General features: G+C 42.6%; 1 protein-coding gene across 1 annotated transcript; it reads left to right on the top strand.

The window, feature by feature from the left end:
- Positions 1–734: 734 nt before the first annotated feature.
- Positions 735–6,937, top strand: SEM1 (SEM1 26S proteasome subunit). Its single transcript, XM_074900321.1, has 3 exons — positions 735–899; positions 4,751–4,844; positions 6,740–6,937. The coding sequence occupies exons 1-3, from the start codon at positions 824–826 to the stop codon at positions 6,780–6,782; spliced, it is 213 nt and encodes a 70-aa protein (XP_074756422.1). The 5' UTR covers positions 735–823; the 3' UTR covers positions 6,783–6,937.
- Positions 6,938–21,960: the final 15,023 nt, after the last annotated feature.

The following is a 21,960-nucleotide window of genomic DNA, read 5'->3' as shown; positions in this document are numbered from 1 at the left end:
AAAAAAAAAAAAAAAGACACCACCACAGGTTATAGATTAGAAGGACAGAAGGCTGAGACTTGGTAGGTTTTGCCTGAATATAAATCAATACTGAAAGACTGTTAAGAGAACAGATGTGTTCAGTAGTGGCACTGGCTTCTGTAATTCTGCCTAATGTTGCGGTGGACAGATTTATTCCACCCGCAGTATTGAAAATACATTTGACACTTTCCACACAGGGTATCTGTTCTCAGCTTCGGCCTGTGCGGCACGTCAGCCAGCTCCGGGGAGCCCCAGCTCATTCCGGAGCCATAAAGCCCGCCGCCACCAGGCCCGGCCGGTGACCCCTCGGCCTGGCAGGCGCCGTTGCGGAGGGCGGGAGCACGCACCGCCGGCGGCGGGCCTATATCCCGCTTCGTGGCCTCTTCTTCCCGTCCCAGCTCCCCGGCACCTGCTCCCTTGCCGCGCCCCGGGGGCGGAGGGGGCCGCGGCTCGCCTGCAGCCGGAGCGGCTCTGGGGTAGCGCGGGTGCCGGCGGGGAGCGAGGGACGGCGGGCGGGCAGCCGGCGCCAGGGAGGCCGCCCTGAGGGGACCCCGGCGAGAGGCGGGGAGGCCGGGCCGGGCCGGGGCGGCGGGAAGGCCGGGGCAGGCGGGGAGCGAGGGGGCGGGAGCGCTGCGGGGCGGCGCTGCCAGGGGGCGGCGGGGGCGCGGGGGCGGGGCGGCGGGAGGGCGGGGCCGGCCCGGAGCCGGCAGCCGGCGGGGCGCAGGCGCGGTGGCGGCTGCCGCCCGTATCCCATCGGTCTCCGCGGGCGGCGGGACGCGGTGGTGGGTCGGCGGGCCGAGCAATGTCGGAGAAGAAGCAGCCGGTGGATCTGGGGCTCCTGGAGGAGGACGACGAGTTTGAGGAGTTCCCGGCCGAAGGTGCCGGGCGGGGCCGGGCCGGGCAGGGCAGAGAGGCGGTGGGGGCGGTGGTTCCGCCGGTAGGCCGCGGCCTGGGCCGGGCCGGTGTGCTGAGGCGGGGAGGGAGCGGGCGGGAGCGGCGGCGGGCGGTTTGCCAGTGGTCCCTTCCCGCAGAGTAGCCCTCGGGGCCCTCCGCGGCGGGGCGATGCGTCTCGGCAGGCAGCGCCCCAGCGATACGGAAGCAGCTTTTCGGTGGCTCGCGGGTTCCTCCCCACTCCGCCCCGGTCAGAGGTGGGGGGCTGCAGCCCCCTCGGCGCCGGGGTTCGGCACGGACGTGCTGTCTGTGCCCAGCTGTGCCGGTTTCGCGGCGCGGGGCGCAGCGCACCCGAAGTGCTGCGTCATTGTGCGGGAGAGCTGGAAACGAGTGCGGGAGGAACTTGCAGCGTCTCGGCTCTGGAGATGAGAATCGCCAGGGAGAGGAGGGGTGAGGGGCGGGGAATGAGTGTAAGGTGGAGAAAAGTGTGGAAAGGAAGCAACGGGTCTGTAGTTACTCTGAATCTCTTTTCCTTTTGAAACACAAACATTTATGCGTTGGTTTGCTTTTCATAGGCGCAGCTGTATTGAATGAGGAAATTAAATCTGAATTCAGTAAAACAATTCAGTGTCTTTTTACAGATATAGTCTTGAAAAGATCCCCATCAGGGCGTGATTGTTTTCCCCATGTCGTTAATTCTGGAATTGTCTTGAACTGTGGGTAATGAGAAATGATACAAAACACGATGGATGAAATATCAGGATTTTTCTTCTGTAATGTCCTCATTATATTGTAAGGGGCTTTTGTGGCCTTACAGGCCTTAGATGTTCTGAATTCTTCAGTACCAGTAAAAGTACTATTTTTACGCTTACTGACAGAAAAAGTTATTGACGTAGTTCAGGTGATAGCTAAACTAAACTGAGAAGACTAGTCTTTCTTTTCCATACGTGTTTCCTAAACAGACAAAAGATATTTATCTTATTTAATGTAAATTAAGTATTTGCAGTAGGGGTGAAGGAAGTCCTTGAAGCGTGCTTCAGAACCTTGTGTTAGTCAGAGCGCTGAACTGCTGTTACAGAAGGTGAAATTTATTCTACTTCAATCAAGCTGTACTACAAAAGCCAAGTACCTTGCAAACTTTCTGGGTAGAACAGAGGTTTATTAAAGAGTGACCACAATTAGACTTTGTGCTAATCTATCTTGCAAAAAATAAGAACCTCTAAAGAGGCCCACTTAAAATCTTGGAGGGAGATGGTAGGTTTGCAGTGTTGTAAAGAATGTTCAGACCACTTTGAATGTTATCTTCAGTGCTTAGGAAAGAATTATCTTAACTATGTGCTGAAACTCATGCCAGACTGTTGTTCTTTCAAATTAAAACACCATTTTCTATGCAGCAGAAAAGCTTTGTGTTCTATTACCCAGTTTTTATCCAAAGGAAATTAGATAATGCAAACCTGGGTTAAGGGATAAAAACACTGGATCTTTGGGAATTTCTTTTATTCAGATATAGAATTTTTCTTCAAATAATTTATCAAATCAAGTTTATGTATTGAAAGCAGATGTGTTCTATTTTTATAAGATACTTTATTTGAAGTATAGTGTAAGTATAGCATGATGGATACCAGTGTATGTGAATTGGTCACGAACTTTTTGTACGTTGCTTCTCAGAATGTCAAATGTAATGTGTAAAATAATAGGATTTTAGGGTTTTTTATCGTCTACTCTTAAAAGCATTTTTGTTTTCCTTTCCCAAGTGCAAAATATGGTAATCAGTGTACTAAAATATTGTTTTAGAGTCCAGCTGTAACAAGGTTCTCAAAATTGATTCTGTAATTTCGGTGTATATTAGTAATACTTAATGGTAGCAGGCTTTCAAATGTTCTTAATACTTTCAGTCCCAGATAATGCTATATTTACTTCTATTTAGTCACAGGCTTATAATGTTGTTGGGAATAATAACTTTAGTATGCAATTCTGGAGTATAGTGTCAACGTACAGATGCTGTAGAATCTTGTGGATACAGCAATGAGAATGTAACTTAGGCTTTAATTGCACTCCCCGCCCCCCTTAGTGTGGAAGATGACTTCGGCCTTTTGGACTCTTCTTCATTCAGTGCAATTTGGAATGTGGTTTTGTCGTCTCCCGAACTGACCTTTTATGATTGAAGCTGCTGTTTGTTGGGCTGCTTACTAGTTACTATGACTTTTCTCAAATTTGTAGATCTGCCTGAGCTGCTTGCACATTAACAGATAGAAAGGTTTGACTTTGTGTTCTTCCTAAACTGTTTCGAGCTTTGTTATTTTTGTATCTTTGAAATCTAGATAAATGATGTGAGTGGTAAAGCTTTTATTTTCACAAAAATAAAGCTGTTGCCTATAAATCGCCAAAGCTTATTGCAGATAGTACTAAAATAAAATCCTTCCATTTGAGCAACTAGTAGCACAACTAAATTAATGTGCTTTTTTATACTGCATTTTTTTTTCACCTTTTTGTTCCAGTTCCTTCTTTTGCTGTCCTTAGGACCAGTAGGATTTCTGTGCTCCTTCATCTTTTCCCATTATATAATTTATTGGAGTAGGGAAGTTTAATTGTAATGCCTTGTCTTTAGTCAATTACAAATGGATTTTCTTGTTCTGGTTAATCTCAAATATTAATTTTGTTGCCCATCAGTGTTAGGAGAAGGAGGAGCAAATGCAAGGGCCAGCCTTCATTCTTGTAAAGTTAATTGTTCACAGTGAATTAGTGTTTAATGTTTTGCCTTACTAGCTTTTTTCCATACTTCATCATAATGTTACTTTGGGCCTTAGTCCTCAAAGCTTTATCTGGATAGGCAGCAGATGGCTTACTGAATTGTGAGGGGAAGAGTGGTGTTATCTCTTTAAATATACTGATAGATTTTGAGAAATAAAAGGTCACAAGTGTCAAAATTGTGGTGCTGCTTATTTTGGTAACTTTATAAAAACTTGGTGTCTGTCAGTAGAAGAAAACTGAGAAACTGTGTTACCCAGTGAAGTAAACTGACTTTCATTTACACGCAGATTCTGAGCCTTCCTAATTTATTATTTTTCTAAACTAGCTAGTTGGTTTGGTTTTTTTTAATATAGTGAAGCAATAAGTGGGTGATCAGTAGTTTGTCAAGGCAGATGTGCCAAGTTACTTTGTTACAGGAAAAAGAGAAAATTAAGTTAGCAAATGGACATTTAGTATCTTGCCTCTCTAAGGAAATAGCTTCTGCTGTTTTGTGAACCCAGAAGTGGTTGGTTACAGGCAGCAACTGCTGTTTGCAGATGCTTCTCTCAATTTGCCTTTGCTTCTGCATCACAGGTTCTTCTTTGGCATTTATCCATAAACTCTCTGAATCTGATCTGAGTCAGAGGATCCGTGTATATGTGTTTTGGCAAAAGCATTTGATATCTGTTTACTTTTTTAATTGGAAAAAAACTATTTAACTACAAACCTGGAATTGCACACCTTTTATAGAGCTTTTAGGAGTCAAGTACTCACTGTTGCTTTCTTTTTACAATGGTGCTACAGCTTGTCCATTTGTATGCAGAATGTCTCTTATGAATGTGTAATGCTGCAAGCCAAGATGTGAAGTGTGTAATGAATGATTTTACTTTTTTTACCAAGCTGCATTTTTTTATTATAGTTCAAGAAATTGCAGGGCGTTTGTTAGATTTTTCTGTGCTGTTTTGTCTCATAAATGCTTAAATATGATTCAGACTCTTCTGTCAAAGAAGTCTAGTCTACTTTGCCCAAAGGCTGAGCTAATGTACCAGTAAGACACAGTACCAAAGCAAAGCAGCATAGAATATTTAGACCTCTTTTTTGTCTTTAGATTGGACTGGTTTAGATGAAGATGAAGATGCGCATGTCTGGGAAGACAATTGGGATGATGACAACGTAGAAGATGATTTCTCCAATCAGTTAAGGTAATTTTATTTTTAATTTACTGTTCTAGAATATGGGTAAAATGTTCAAAATGGCTCTGTTAATATCTGAAAGTTTGAAGTCTGCTTACTTTAAAAATGAGATCTGAAACACAAAAAAAGCTCTGCGCTTTTCTGTCTAAAGCCTTTCAGAAACAGATTTAAGGGACTACAGCGGAGTGAAGTACTGAGAAGCATTTAATCTTTTAATAATTGTACTGTGAACCCTGAAATATGCCTGATGTATTCAGGCTTTTGCTGTGCTACACAACTTAAACAGTACAAAGATCATTGCAACTTGTGATACAGTTGACAGTTTTTCAGTTTAACATTAGTAAGTCCTTTTCTAAGGATTTGTTTGAATATGTGAAAATTCTGAATCATACTGCAAAGGTTAATGGCAAGGGATCCAAGATTCTCTTCTGTGTGATGTGGTATGCAAAATGTGTTGTTATAAATTTTTTTCTATATCTTCAAATAGTATTGCTGCTCTTTGTCCAAATGGACAAATTTTCTAGAGATCAGTTACCTATATTAATGTTAAGGTTCCCTTCTTGTGTGTGGTGAACATGCTGTTGATGAGCAACAATAGCAAGGTAATTGTTCATCACATGCCTTTAAAAAAGTGATAGCAATTTGGGTACCTCTAATCCAGTTGTTTAATCCTCTTTGTCACTTGTCTCTTCAGTTAATCTTTTACTGATGCATAATTATGACTTAAATTGTTTCAAGCAGCAATACAAAGTCACATTTTATAATTAATCCCCAGTATGTTGCATGAGGACAATCCACCTGTAATACAGCCTGGTTGAACTATTTCTGGGCTGATCTCCCTTGTTGTACTCGGGTGAAAGTGACCCTTTATGTAGAAGATACAACAATAGTCTGTTGGTATAGTTGGTTCTTTTAAGATCGAAAGGCAGTTAAATTGTAATATAGGAAAAGGAGTTGATATGTAGTGAAATAGCCTTTTAAGGGATAGTGTAATTCTTGATTACCATAGTTGATCTTGGCAAACCTTCACTAACTCTAGACTGTAGCGTTGGTGACTGCAGACTAGTGTTAAAATCATAGTTTTTAATGTTACTTCGTGGCAGCATGTTTTTATTTCATCTTTAGAAAGAAAATGCTGCAGTTCTCCACTTCTAAAATTACTCTACTAAGTATGTAAACTAACCTGAAATACTTTTAGAGATTTGTACCGCTGCATTTAGATACATGTATGATAAGACTAGGAGATTAAACAGGATGTAGTTCTGGCTGGTGTGTTTGGAGGCAGGTGAAAAGCAAAGTGACAACAGGGTAGGAGCAATAGCTTGAGGTTGCTGACTTGCTGTCCTGGTGACAACTAGGGGGGAACAAAGCAATCTTTTTCCCTCAGAATTGTTCACTGGAAGGTGTATTGCACCAAGATTTTAAAATAATGCAGTTGTATTTTTATTTAAAAGAAACAAAGAAGAAAGTTAAAATTATTTTTGGAAGTGCGTGCATTTAAATCACTTAGATTAACAAGTTTATTTGGCTTTCAGAAATCTTGAAAATAACTGATATAAGACAATATTTTTTTTTTTAATCTGTCTGGAGTTGTTTCAGGCTCAAAGGTGCTGCTTTGTGCCATATAGTTGTACTCAAGTCATGGTGGGTCAGAGAACAATAACTATGATTAAAAGAACCATTTGAATTTTTCACTTGGTCACTTTCAGTGATCTAAGACATTCAGCTGAAGTTGAAGAACTATAGAATTAGTGAGGTTAAGGTATGAACCAAAAAGCAGTGTGACCTGTTCATATTATTTCTAAAATGATCGTATATTGTGCAATATAATTAGTTTTTAAGAATGCAGATGTCTGACAGCGTTTATTTGCATGTTTTAATATACTTCTCTTTTTTCTATACAGAGCTGAATTAGAAAAACATGGATACAAGATGGAAACCTCATAGTTTTTGCTGAATATGGAGTGGTTTAACATTGAACTGTGGATAGACTATATTGAGAAAAGAAGAAAAGATTGAAAATGAGATGACACACTGAGTTCATTATCAGCTTGGATTTATTGTTGTTTTATATAAAAAATAAAGTTTTTAATCTTAGCCTAGTCATATGTTCAGCCTCTACTCACCTGGTAGCTTGTATTTCAGTTCGGAAATGCCTTGTGTGACAGAATTCATGGATTTGCCTAGAATGCTACTAATGGTGTCAGTGGCTGATGCTGTTGCACCAGCCTCTGTCATGGGGAACCAAATAAGCATTACCAGAATGAAGAGTGGTGAACGTTTGTAATAGGGGGTGTAGAGATGTAAAAAAGAAATAAAATATCCATGTATTACAGGTAAAATTCAGCAGAGGTAGAAAGGAGTTTTGGGGAGTGATAATGCTTATTTTGCTTCAAGCTTTATTTCCTAATGACTTGGGGGTTTTTGTTAATAACCCCATGTGGGTGCCTGTTTGATAGACTCAAAAGATAAATCCCCCTTTAAAGTGCATCTTGCCACAGCAGAAATCCAAACTCTCTAATCCTGTCCTGTCATTTCTCAAGCCTATTAAAGAGGAGCCCTCTCTGGGGTGAAAGAAGTTCTGTTCTCATGCTTATTTAAACCTAGGAATCTCTGCTGAAATAGCCTCCAGTTTGCCAGTTACAGCAGTTCATATGTATCGCGTAAACATGCCTGCTGAGAACGGAAATAAAACTTCCAACTCATTTCATGGAGGCCAAGAAATAGTTGCCAGATAGATACAACAGTAGGGACTGGATTCGATTACTCTCTGAACTAGGCAACAGAAGGTGGAAGTTATGAAACCTATTACCAGTCCCAGGGATCTTCCCCAAAGGAGCTGGCATGTGCAAAGACAGAGGGAGATCTGGTGATCCTAGATGTGTAGGCCATGATTTCAAATGTTTAAAAAAATTAATTTTAATAAAGGGGCAAATATAACGATGTACTCCTGGAGTTTGAATTAGCTGCTTGATTTTCAGCAGTTTACTGTAGAGAAGCAGAGATGTAATTGTTATTTAAAGTGAGCTTTCAGAATGAAGAAGTTAGTTGATGGACCTGCAATAATGGTATTAAATGCTTTAACCTTGTTAACTAAATAACCGAGTATCTTATGTTATAATTGCATCTATTAATGCAAAATGCTAGGAACCTTCCCCCTCCCCAAATTATTTACATCGTGCTGTATTTATGATGGAGTCAAGATTCATTGTGACCCTTACTGCTTTCTGAAGATGGTTCCACAAAGCCTGAGACCTTCCATCGCCACCTCAATGGTTCTACAAAACTGGATGTGTCAGATGGTGTTGGATGCCTTCAGATTGTCTGGTTTTGTGCTGCTTGGGGAAAAGAAAGGCAGGCCCTGTCAAATAGTCTTGCCCTATGCTCAAGTAAGTGACTTGTTCAGATTGAAATGTGGCTTATGCAGCCCAACTCTGTAGAATAAAGTCCTGGAGTTTGTATTTTGACAAGTAATAGCTGAAAAATCTGTGTATGGAGTGGCAAACAGCAATGCAAACATTCTTAAGTTAGTGCTGGGAGTTTAAGAAAAAAGTGCCTTCAGTACAGTTCTGGGATTGCTGCTAGTGTTACTAACACATCGGGATTGGAAGTTGAGTAATGAGACTGACCAAAAGAAGATGACAGAAGAGCTATGGAGATGTCTGGTGCAATCTTAGGATAGGGACAGCTGCTTTCCATTACAGGATTCTGGAAACCTGGCTGAAGCAGCCCTGTCCCATCAATTGCTAGCAGCAGCAGGAGGAAACCACGGAGGCAAAAAAGCATCTTTGCCTCAAGAAATCTTAGTTTTTTGCTGAGCTACTGTTCTCCATGTTAGTATCTTTTTCTACTTTCTTCACAAAAGCAAAATTGGGCAGGGAGGGCTAGGCTGAGTTAATCTGATGGCTCTGCATTCTTGCAGTAATAACCTTCCTTTGGCTGCTAGCACACGACCTGGAACCCCCAGCTGGAAAATAAAGAGCAGTCTGCTTTGCGGGTCAGTTTGATACAGTCTGTATAATGCTGCCTGCACAAGAGAATTTGTTGCAAAGGAGTAAACAGGAAATCCTGTGCAAAATGGTACCAGAACGCAGCTTATCGCAGAATCAAGCATTTCATGGAGGCTGATGGCCTGTATAATTACCACTCTAGTCTTAATTTTTTTGCCCTCCAGTTTATTGTGTGGCCATATGGTTCCTTTTATTTTAACCTTACCAGTATAAAAATGTCTTGGGAACCTTTCTACTTCAGATTGGCTGCTTTATTTCTTTCTAAAAATTTTAAACCCCAGCTGGTTTTGAGTCTAAAGCTAGATATTTTCTTGCCTTTTTTTTTTTTTTTCTTCACCTTTGACAGTTTTGGTGTTCTAGAGGGAAATCGAGGTAGTTGTCCAGGATGTCACTGTAGCAGTTGACCTTAATTTACCTGCCTATACAGCTTTAAAAGGAAATAATCTTCCCATGTGCTTGGAGGCTTGATTTTTTTTTTTTTTTTTTTTTTTTTTTGATTGGCTATGCTGGGAGAGGTTTTCTTTGGAGGTCTTTCCTGGAGATGTTCCAGCAATCCATTAGCTGAGGAATGCATGAAGTGTGGGACATAGGAATGCTTTGGGGGGTGGGGGAGAGAAGACAGGCATTTGGGAAGGAGCATCTGCAGCCTGGCAAGGGTGGGAATGTGATGGAGAGAGGGAGGTTTGGCAAAGGTGTAAGCACAGGAGAAGTTAGGCTTTCTAGTTAAGAAAGTAGGACAACAGGTGGAGGTGTGTGTGTGGTGGGAACAGGGAGTGGACTGTTGTTTGGGTGTGGGCTGCTGGGTATTCTCCCTTCCCTGTTGTGGGAAGGAGATTCGGGTCACAAAGAGGTTGACATCGCCCTGTGTTTGGGGACCTAACCTCACCAGCTCGTCCCTCCGCTGAGCCCTGCGACTCTTGGACGTGGTATCGTTAGTCTGAGCCACGCCAGTGTATGCCTACCTGTCTACAGCTCTCCTCTGCAGGAAGACTGAGGTGGCATTCTGCAGCGTGGGGAAGGTTGACTTGCTCTGGCCTAGATGCTGAGGATGGCCTAAGGCAAAGCACTGTTCAGCTAACTCAGGAAAGCTCTGAAGGGTCCCTGAGTGCTAATGAGTTTGGTGCTCTCGCTTATCTTGATCCTTAAGAAACAATATGCACATAAGAAGAAATGCAAAGTCACAGATAAGCACATAAAATGGTGAGCAGTCAGAATTGAGGCTGTCTAGAAAGTCTTCAGTTCAGCTCTTTTGTCTCAGAAAAGGCGTTTTCCCATCGGGTCCTTGCCTCCCTCTGTTAATTTGCACAACAGCACCAGCCGCTTCCCTAGATACTTTCTGCTCCTGGGTCACAGTGTGTCCTGTTCCCCGCTAATTGTGCTGTGTCCAGGCTGTACTGTACAGCACGAGTAAGTTTGGGTCTCCGTATCACACAGTCTGTGTGCTTTGCAAATGCTCTAATACATTTTCCACTGTCCCTGGGAGACGGAGAAGTGTTTTCCCCTATTTGAAGTGTACACTAATTTTAAGTGCTTGGTCTAAGACCCCAGGACCTCATGGTTCAATGGATTCAGTAGTATGTAAAATGCTCTGCACGTTCGAATGTTTCTTTAGCTTCAGTTACTGCTGTGCATATTCAGCATTTCTGCCGATCAGGATTTATGGGGTATCAAGTCAGCCACCCAGAAAAGGAGGAACGTACACTACAACCTTTTCAGCTTTTGTAAGGAGTGGGGCGAAGACTCCACAGGTCGCTACCTTCCCCTGCTAGCTTTTTCTTGAACCTTATTTTTTCTTATCCTGTTTATTCTTGAACACTAACAAGGACTAATAAGTCCCCTGAGGGAGAGAGGGAGTATAGAAAAATATAGGATCATAAAATTAAAGACTATGAGAATACATATGTATGGAAAAAGGAATTTATATTGCACAGAGTTACAGTTCCAGCATTTCTTATCTTTTAAGTGTCTGACTTTACAGTCCTAATAATAACCTTTTAATGCAGGTATGATTTTGTGTTTGCATAATAATACAGCTAAATTTGATTTAATTCCAAGTCATGCAGGGAAGTAAGAAGATTGATGCCCAGAAAGTTTTTGTGATGGAATTTTACTAAAGAATGAATGTTATGTAACATTTCAAACACACCAAGATCCTTCAAGATGAAGTGTGTGATATAAATGTAAAATATTTGCAAACTATAATTTAGCAACTGTTTTAAAATCACAGTCAGTATTCCAACCTCTTACATGCAGTGGGTGAGATCCTTTGTCAGCTGAGAGCTAAGGGCAGTGAATGTGAGATTCATTAAGTAATTATATAGGAACATTAATTTCAAATTAATTTCAACAGTTGTCTTAGACATTAGCAACCAAATTAGGAGACCAAAGGCAAACAGTAATGCAGCTTAACACTTTTAATAAATGAAGGCATTTGAAGTGATTTACATAAATCAGATGATAAGCCCTCATTTAATGGGCTTCCAAATGCTCCCCACCTCCCCTTCCCGTTCACCTTTGCATGTTTCCAGGATGTGGCCGTGCTCCACATCTCCCTGGCTCTCTCATTACATAGTGCTTTTCTCAAATCCTTCCTGTGTTGGCTTCATAATAAACGGTCAGACTTTCTGGAATTTGTTAGCGTGAGCTGGAACCTTTTAATGCTCTGAATCTGCAGCTCTGGGAGGCCTGGGGAAGGAACGGAGCCATCACTGACAAGGCCCCCAGGAAAATAAATGGCAGAAAATAAAAAAAGCAGATTAGGGTATGGGAGGTTACTTGCCTACAGGCAGGGCAGGGAGATGAAAACCATGCCATCAGCAAGTGAATGGGTCACATGTAATGGATAATGACCAGCCCTTTTCATCTTTTCTGCAGCGAGCTCGAGGCTCTTAATGAAAGGGAACAGGCACTGGTCTGGATTTACATTGCACCTGATAGAGGCACCGCAGCTGCGTGTCTCACCGAGGATGCGAAACCAGCCCTACCAATACTCCAGCCACTGGCCTTGGGTTCCTCCTGCCATGAGCAAAATAAAAGTGCTTCCTTCCCGAGGGAGCTGGGAGTCTGTGAGATGTAAAAGACAAGACAGGGCAGCTGGGAAGGGTGGGTGGGTGGTGGGCTGTGTTTCCCTTTCTTGTGGTATTGGTTTGCAGTGTGTGAATAGGATGTGGTGGAACTATACAATCCAAGCCTCTAACGTGCTTAAAGACTAAAAAGATGAATTGTCCCGGACACGGGGCTGTTCAGTGGTACTGGTAAACTGGCAGTAATGCTGGGACCTTGCTTTTCAAGACTTGGGTAATGAACTGATTCTATAGAGTCACTCATACTCCCCTACAGAAAACATTGGGATGTCTGGGTGGTACCAGCAAATCCAGAAAAGAAAGGTGTACTGATCCTGTTTGTTCTCAGATCAGTACTGCTTTCTTATGCCAAAGATAATAGGTTCTTGTCAGAAATCCACAGAGAGGCGTAAACTCTAGCAGCAGAGTTCGATCAATCTGACTGAGGTATTTAAGACGTTATTTCCTCCTCCCTTCCCAAGCTGTCTGTTGCACCCTCTGTGCAGGTGAGTGTGAGCTGGTGCTTGAGCTGGTGCTTAAACTGCCAGAGCTGACACCCAAGCACACTTTATTCTTGGCTGGCAGTTCACCATGGACGAGGATCCCAGCAGGACGTCAGGACAAACAGGAAACCGTGGCAGCAAGGGGCCAGATAAAAAAAAAAAAACAACACAATCCAAACCTTTTCTACCTGAAGGTTAAAATGGGAAATGATGAAAATCACTCCTAAGCAGAAAGCAACATCTGAGAGGGTAGGTGAGCACATCACACGGCACTACTGTTGAATCACTGTAAAGAGGGATTCACTCCAAATTATAATACATGTGAAATAGCAAAATGTTTAATGTAACCAGTAGTGTAGATGGATCCATTACAACACTATTACTTCAGTGGCTTTTTAGGGCATGTTAGTATTTTTTTTTCCTGAGACATATTAAAAATGCAGAGGGTGCAATATAAAGCAGACCTCATCCCACAGGTATGAGCTCAGTTCTTTTGACTCTCCCATCTCCTGAACACTCAGCACTGCAACCAGGTGTGGCTCTTCAGTCTGTTCAGAGCCAGGTCTGTCTGTAGCTGATCCCTGGTACTGCAGGAAAGAAATGGGCTGTGCAGATGTGGCAGCAAGATGGGTGCTACTGTGTGTTGCCTACTGGGAGCCTCAGCTCTAGCCTAGGAATGTGACTTTCTCCCAGTTTCTGACTTGACATTTCACAGATGAAGCTTTAGGTGCTAAAAAGTTTAAGGGATTTCATTAAAATGTACATTAGATTCTGTTCCTTGCTCAGCTACTCTATGATCAATGTCCATTAGAAGAGAGAGCAAAATACTGTTTCATTGCCTGTGAGCACCCGTAAGATTACATTGGTACTGTATGTCTTTACCAGGGTGTAATTTCTAGGCATTGTTGGGCTGAAGCTTGCCTCATTAGAGACTGTGTGTTCCCCTTTGCAGGTGCTTGCTGCCTGTACCACAAAGGTGGTCTGGCATGGGGTAAGCCTTAGAGGTATTACAGCAGTTATAAGAGTAATTATAAAACCAACGGGTAGAGACTTGATTGTAATTTGATGGAACTGTAGAAACTGTGTGACTTATATTAAATAGAATATTACAGTTATAAATAGGCTTTTTTTTTTTTTGGTTGCGATAACATGTTTAGAAATTGCTGTTCTTTTAAAAAATAACTTTGATATTATACAGCTATCAAGAGCTTGCAGGTTATATCTTTTGTTGGGAAAACACACACTGCAGCAGTAGCTCTCTGTCACACCAGGCATGCATGGTGCTTTTTACAAACACAGCATCAGACATGGCCCCCCTGCCCTGAGGCTCTCAGTGAGGCAGAAACAGCACACAGGATACACTGCAAAAGATGATGGAGTAGGTTGTGATGACCATTGGTAAAACAGCATGAATAATGGATGTTTGGGGACAGACAGAAGAGAGGAGAGTGTCCTGAGTGAAGATGTTAGGATAAAGCAAGGGACATCCTGGTTCAGCTTCAATGGGTAAAATGGACTGGATCTGGGTTGATTCTGGATTAAAAAGGCTGATATGAAATGAGCTCTCTTTCTAGCTTCAAGAACAGCATTCCTGAAAGGCATAGGGAACTTGGTCAATTTGTTTCATCTAGGAGATGGTTGAGTGGTGATCTGATTGTAGTTCTCAGGTTCCTTTATGGAGACGAAAATTGTCCCATAAGAAGATGGCTTTTTAACATCACAGTAAAGGAAGAGTAAGACTGAGAGATTGGAAGCTCAAGTTAGACAAATTCAGGCTGCACATTTTTACAGCAGGTTCTGAATTGAGCCATTGAAAGATTTTTCTCCCTCAGATGTAGTGGTCTGTCCACCATGGAGCTGGTAGTCAAGATTAGGCTGCTTCTTGATGCTTTGTGATGACTGAGCAAGAGGGTGTAGGTGTGATGCAGGCATGGGAGTATGGAAATACGGACATTGTAATGGGGATAAGTGCAGATAATCATTTCAGTGCTTTCTCACCATAGCTTTTCTGTTCTCCTTCTGCTCAGCACTGCAGTGATTTTTGCTGTGTGTTAATGGTATGCAACTTGTGTTTGTGTTGTACCATGTCTAACCTCTTTCATTACAGAAGGCAGGAAATTAGGCTGACTGCCTCCCAGGTCCTTATCTCCTCCTGCTTTAGTTTCATTGATGTTAAAGTTTGTTTGTCAATTTCATACTGGTGTGGGGCCAGAACCTGGAGGAAAAATGATCTACAGCCATGGACTCAAGGAAACACCACCGGGTTGTTTGTGCTGTGTATGGAGCTGCTCCCTGGGCACCCCTGTATTGCTGGGTCCTTCTGTGCGTAAGGAAGGGGCACAGGTCTCATTTCAGTCTTCCTTCAGAAGACTGCAAAGGTGGTTATTTAAATACAGCATCTTAACTAGATGCAAACTCCTTCCAAAATACTGAGCAAGGTTACAAATTCTCAAATATTTGATGTTTGCACATCAACTACTGGTTGTAGTCCGGCGGCTGGAGTCCATCCTGTTGGAATCATGTTGTGAGCTTCAGCTCTGTAAGTTTGGAACATGGAAGTGATTTTTCCCCCAGCAAGATCACTCAGGGAGCTTCCATCTCAGTTTTGCTGAAGTCAGTTCCAGAAGGTGGAAGAGTCTCATGCTAGTCTCACCTTTGCTGTTTCCACAGAGGTCTTGAAAATGGGAGAAAGTGATAGGGAAGAACCACAGAACTGACACAGAAGATTCCCCATAGCAAGAAATGCAAATATTCTGCATATTGACAAGGTAACTCACGAGGTAAGTGTCACAGTACAAAACCACCTTAATACACTGAAAGTCCCACATGCTTGAGGAGCAGCCGTAAGAGGTCAGCCCAAAGGCTCAGTGCCTGGAGGGGTCAGCTGCTGGGAGAGCCTGTCTGGGATGAGCATCCCTACAGCCAAAGCTTCCCATCAGAGACATGCCACTAGCACTGCTGGCAGGTAGACACCGGTGTCTTGTTTTGAGTAGGGAAATGGTCATGGAGGAATATTTTTGCCTTCATGAGAGGATGTCTCCATGGTGCAAGCTGGTGACTTTTATAGCTACAATGAGCGACAAGCAACAGTGATCATCTGAGGCACTTCAGCATCAGCTCTGTAGTGGGCATCGTTAATCATCATCACTGATTGTTCTTACTGAGACTTCAAGTGATTGGAGAAACAGCCCCAGGTTCATGAAAGGAGTTGAACCTCTTCAACCTACTGCTGGAAAATCTTGAAAACAAATATATGGTTAGTTTGGGAGGGGATGGGGTAAGTCAAATATTGCATTAGTGGGTTTGGAAAAACATATGAGGAAAGAAAAAATGTGAAAATGCTAAAGAGGTAAAAGCCACAACAGCCACTGAGCTGAAGACGGTAAGAAATGTTGAATTCAGACTGGGACCACCTCAGAGGCAAAGGATCCGGCATTCTTCAGGGAGATACGTGTTGCATCAGGCTGAATGCTTGTGCCCAGTCCCCATACCTGAGTGCTGTAGGTGTTTTGCCAGTGTCTGGTATGCAGAGTTGCACCAGGGCCTGGGCTGTGCCTCTTTGTATATATGTCAACATATCTGTTTTACAAAGTGATGGCAAGCTCCCAGGTGGATGTCCTTTGGGGAGAAACCTTCCCTGGGTAGATACTTCTCCTGCAGGAGGGTGTTCTGGTTTTGCTTACTTTGAAATTTTGGAAGTAGCTGTTGGTTTTCCAAAGACGCCTCGTTGTGCAAGCCATTATGCATCCTCACCTGGGTACACCCTATGGCATTAGCCAGAATGTCTCTGGACAGAAATTTTTTTTTTTTGGAAAATATTTAGTTCCTGAAGTCAGGAGTCTCTGTGGGAATGTACCATGTAGAGCTACACGTTTCAGATCTGAGATCAGGGTAAACATGGAAGAGAGCAGGAGATTGTACAAGGGTTACTGGCAACTCCTTAGCCCAGGGCAGGGAGTGGCTGGGTGGATGTCCCCTTCCACACCCCTACATACCACCCACCAGCAGAGGACCTGTGCCCTGGGTGTATGGGTGGCAGCCAGACCCACTGATGATTTGCCAGGCAGGGTCTTTCACTACGTCACTTGTCTTGCAGAGTTTCAGCAACTCCTGGCTCTTTGTTGAGGAAATGATAATAAATGAAAATTCCATATTTTGGGGGGAATCCCACACTGCCTATTCAGGAATATTTCTGCTATTTTAAGGAACTGGCAATCTGAGACTCTGTTGGTCATTTTTATCTGGTGAAGTTTACTGAATTTATAGCAGTGTAGTTCTCACTATTTTCAATCACCTAACACATATATCTGAAATTTATAACTTCTCATAAAAGATCCCTATTTTTTTTTCTTTCCCCTGCCAAAACAGTCTTGCTCGGATTGCCAGAGCTGTCTTTTAACAGGCTTACAGAGACTGCAGGAGAGCTTCAAGCTCAGTAGAACCCCTACCCTCCCTGGGACTCGACCCAGATGGGTCTGTATTTTGTTACACCTCCCTGTGGATCCGGCATCCTCCAATATGCCATCTGTCCTTCCCCTTCGTTCAGGGGATTTAGTAGATGTAGTTGCCCACAGATTTTTCACTTCTAGTGTGCAGGGTTAAAAACTGTCCCCTGCTCAGAAATGGGGCAAATTATGTGGAGGGGTGCCAGGCCAGAGGAAGGGGCACAGAGGTCTGGGACACCGAACAGCAGAGGGGAACCCTCTCAGCTGCCACCTCAGAAGGTGGAAAGGTGGTGGGGTGGGAAGAAGAGCGGACATTGCCTTCTCCACGGGGACAGCACTGTGATAACACAGTATGCCGTTTTCAATATTCCACTTAACTACTACCCACTGGCACTCATAATTAGCAAATAAGTGAATTACATGCTATTAATGATCACTAGAAATTCCTATAAGACCTTCCTATTAAAGTGGCCTTTCATGTTATCAGAGGCCAATGCTCTCTTTGATAGTCACTCATTGCTTTGATGGCTTTGAAGTTGCATTTCTGTTTCATTTGAAATAAAACTGAGCAAAGGCGATATTACAGTTACAGGCCTGTGTTTGTTTTCATTGGGAATGCATTAGCATTTCAAGGAAAAAAAAAAAAGGCCTAAAAATCACCAGGTGATCAACAGAGCGATGCTCAAATAAGGTTGTGAAGTGACAAGGTAGAAATCCGTGCTCCTAGTAATGAGATGGAAGTTGAGTAACAGCAAAAGGAACGTACATAAAACAGGAGGTGTGCAGAGCTGCATTACTATAAGGGCCATCGAATCACACACACAGTGTTGGGGAGTTGGCACTGCTGATTTTGCTGGAGATTCAGCAATTTAAGTAACCTAATCAAGTGTTATAATTGATTGGAGGTTCATTTCCTCTCTTGGAAATCATTGAGGGTGGTCATTGCTTGCTAAAAGCATTTAATACTCCCCACAATGGAGTGAGGGCATTTCTCCTCCTCGCTGACAGAAAGCCATTGCCAGCATGTGGCCAGGAAGCACAGTGGCCAGCAGCTCCATGCCACCCAGCATTCAGCCCCTAAAAAGGGGTGCAATTTCTCCACATGCAGAGGGAGCCCCTTTGGGAGGATGACAGAGCTTTCACGTCAGCTTTACCAACCATTAACAAGCTGCACTCAATGCCAGAGAGGGATGTGCATCGGGAAGCAGCGTTGCGCGGCATTGCTCGCTTTTTTGTGTGAAGAGTTGAGATGCCGGGACTTTATTATTCAACTTGCTGAAACGCAGAATTTCCTATTAAATCCTCCCCTCTGGGGCTGACAGCTGCCCCATCCACCCCCCACCTCTGCACAAGGGGTCACAAGGCAGACCTGACTTCTGTCCTCAGCTATGATTGCTGCTGGGACACATCAGCCCCCACATTTGCTGGGGACCTGCTGCCCTGTTTGCAAGGGAAATGGGAGAGGTTGAGCTTGTGAAGCCAGTCCAGCCCCACATTGGAAAGGTTCAGCTGTGTACAGGTGTTTGCATCTATGTGTAAAAAAGACGTCCAAGGGCAGAGGTGCCCAGGTTTGCTCCTCGCAGGCGTGGTGGGCACTGTTGGTGTGAACTCACCTCTTGCTCCTTCCTCCCAGTGACGCTTGTCTGAGTGCATACCGAGAGCTGGGCAGCAAAAATCTCTGTGGAAGGGCACACCGCCAGCAAAGGGGATCACCATTGTAATGCCTATCCAGATCACAGACAAGTTTAGTGGTGTTGAATGCTTCCCATTTTGCATGTAGAGAGCGAAGTGTTACTTCTTTAATGTGTTTTGAAATAACCTTTCTTGGATTTAGCCCATACAAGCAATAAGACAATCTTAACATTTGGCAAAAGGAATATTTCAGTTCATAGGAAAGGGTTTTTATTTTAAGGAGCACTTGGAAAAGAGTCAGCTTTATTTTTAAATTAAATGTAAGCAATGTTAAAAAGCTGCCATTCTTGTAAGTGAGAATTTCTGACCTCCAAACACATATGGTCTCCAGTGAGCAGATTTCTGTGGGCTCTATAGAAGTGCTTTCACCAGATAGCTATACTATTGTGCCAACTTAGTGTAATCATTGTAATCAGCCAAACCAATTACAGAGTAACAACCTATTATACACATAATATTCCAGGTATATATTAAGGATGTTCTGTTAAAATTGGTAAAAGTCCTCTATTTCAGCAGCAGAAAGAAAAGCCTTCATCACTTTTTTTTTCATGCTTCATTTCAGTGAAGACTTAAATACAGTTGCATTTATATTTTGCACCTTTGAAAATATTTGTATTTTAAAATAACACATTAAAGCTTTGAGCCTGAAAACAGTAATGCACAAGAGTAACTTTATTTATACATTAGGAATATTTCAGTCAAATGGTCTAATGTTTGCAGAATCAGATTCTGAAAAATAATGTACTATTTTATGTTGTACCACTATTGGTGCAAAAATTAATGGATGCATTATTTAAATCAGGCATTTAGAGAGAAGCTTTGCAGCTTGGTTGTTTTTTGCTATCATACTGTTGGAAGACACAAGTAAATAAAATCTGAGGGAATGGGAATTGAAAATAGAGGGAATGAAATGAAAGCACATGAAATGTTCAAGATGTGAGGCACACCTGCTTCAGCCTGAAAAGTCCCAGATTCAGAGCAAAGGCAATTTTCAACCTTCCCTCCAACCCGGAATTTAGTAAAACTCTTGATCCATCTTTTCACATCTAAAAAATCCTTTCATCATTTTAGTCTCTATCAGCTCCAGAGGTTAACGCTTCCCCTTTCAGCTCTGATTATCACAGATGTGGCTCTGCATGAGTGGAGACCCTGGTTTTATCCAGGGCTGGCCTTTGCATTGAAACTCAAATGTTTTTTCTTCCAAAGCTCACACACACCAATTTGTTTAATGTGTTGGATATTAAGTATAGTCTTCAGGGAGAGTGTTTGCAACTTCACTGAAGCAAATCACTTTTTAACTAGAAGAGCGAATGGCCTGTGTCTTCCGCCAGGATGCCAAGCTGTGCTTGCTCAGATGATGGAAGGAAGAAGCTGAGGTCAACAAACAATGCTGCCAGAGGAAACACAGCAAACCTTTCCCATGAGAAAATGAAATATTAACCCATATGGGCCAACAACAGAACTGTTGGGTTCATTAGACAAGTAAATCATGCCTGCTGCCTGATGATGTCCTACACCCAGATATCCATGTTTGCTTCTGGGACCAGTCCTTACTATTAGACCTTTTATCAGAGATCTAACTAGCTGGTAATGGGTTAATACACCACCTGCCTCCATCAAAAGCACTTCTTGACTTGTTTAAGATTAGATTTTGACCCCAAAGTTATGGTACCCTTTTTTGCTTTTTCTGCCACCCTCAAGTAGCTGCTGTGATCTTTGTGCCATTATGGTGTCTATAGAAGGGGTCCCCACATGGAGACTGGGTCTGTAGAACATTCCACTGGGTGCTAAGGTGGGTGAACTTTAGCTCAGAGCCAATGTGGAGATGCAGTGCTCTTGGGTCATTAAGTGGTTCCTGCCATCATCACTATAATGTACTGGTGGTAAAATGAAACCTATATTTAAAAAATAGTCCCCATTAAAACCCGTAGATAAATAACTTTTATCCTGTCCTATCACTTTATAGTCACAATCCAGTTTCCTGCCTGAGCCACCAAGCTGTGGAGACCAGCCCTCCTTGCACACGCCTTTGGCAATACTTGGACATTTCACTCAGAGGTGCACCAGGGAGCTCCCAAAAGCAGCAGAGTTGGTTGTATGGGGAAGCTAGGAGTAGAAATACCAGTGTGAATGAAATAATGACAGTTGCAACCCTTCGCCTAAAATAGCATCTCAGTTGCACAAAGTGTAGTATCACGGTGACTCTGACTCCCTCCCAGACTTGAGGTCTTCACAGAGATGGAGAAGGGACAGAAAGGGATGTTTTGTGCTCACTGAAACGGGTTATTGATTTTCTGAGTAAATGCCATGTGGACTTGTTGAGAAACAGAGCTGAACTATTTCACTTTCTACATGGTAGGTGGTTTCTACTGCATCATGACCCACAGGAGCTCGGTGTCCCCCATGAAGACCTAACCATCTCTGTTTTTTTTCTGTTTTGTCTCTCTGCACCTGTCCAGCTCTGCTTCCTGCTGCAAACATTTTGGGGTAAAGCTTTATTATACACATCATGGTGTATATATACTCTTTGACTAACGGCTTTCAAAAATGCTATCTGTCTTTTCTTCCTAAATAGAACCCTTTTACACAATAACTACCATGCATTTCTGACTGTGAATATGTAAATAGGTGAAAATGAAAATGCATCCACTGTCACACAGAATAACATTGCAGGCTTAAACTTCAGATCCATTCAGGATGATTTGCTAACATTTGGTACTCCAAGCTGAAGTGCCAAAATTGCCTGTCTCGTGCAATTTTCAAACATTCCACCCGCACAGAATGAAGAAAAAATAGCTATCTCCAAGAGAGAGCAAACTCCATTTAACATGTTTTACAAAGTACTAAATAGCTTTCCTATTTCAGATGAAGAGCAGAGAATATGTCCTTTGTGCTGTACTTACCAAGTACTTGCAATATCATATATTCCAGGTAGTTTCAAAGTTACTATAACTTACTGCATTACTATGATTATTTATCAAAATGACAGTCACGTAACTTTGTACAATCCATAAGTTCAGTGGGGAAAAACTTAATTTCTATTGATTTTAATTTATTGAAGAACTGAAATAATTTTTTGCCCTCTCAAGCATATGCAAAAGTTTTTCTTCCATTTGTGGTTATGCATATCATGTGAGAACTTCACCCACGGGCATGGTCTGTGGATTCAAGGCTATATCAGATCACCACTGTAAATAATGGACAACAGTGGTCCTAAGGTCTTGACTGCACAAAGTCAGAAAAAATATTTCATTATATAAATCACTTGTACCCCTTTGTCTTGAATGCTGTTTTTGTTTCCACTATCCTCATACCTATAGCATACTTATCAGCAAAGTAAGAACCCCAACAAAAAGGTAAGATACATTGTCAGAGGGCTGAAGCACTGATATGTGAGGATACTAGATTAGGTC

Source organism: Athene noctua, chromosome 2 (assembly GCF_965140245.1).
Source record: "Athene noctua chromosome 2, bAthNoc1.hap1.1, whole genome shotgun sequence".
NCBI classification, from domain to species: domain Eukaryota; kingdom Metazoa; phylum Chordata; class Aves; order Strigiformes; family Strigidae; genus Athene; species Athene noctua.
This window is presented reverse-complemented; position numbering and strand designations above follow the sequence as displayed.

Bases quoted from the DNA above. Each gene is read 5' to 3' on its own strand.
- SEM1 (XM_074900321.1), top strand. From the start codon at position 824: ATGTCGGAGAAGAAGCAGCCGGTGGATCTGGGGCTCCTGGAGGAGGAC. The intron at 900-4,750 runs GTGCCGGGCGGG...TTTTGTCTTTAG, and splicing joins TGAGGAGTTCCCGGCCGAAG to ATTGGACTGGTTTAGATGAA. The intron at 4,845-6,739 runs GTAATTTTATTT...TTTTCTATACAG, and splicing joins GATTTCTCCAATCAGTTAAG to AGCTGAATTAGAAAAACATG.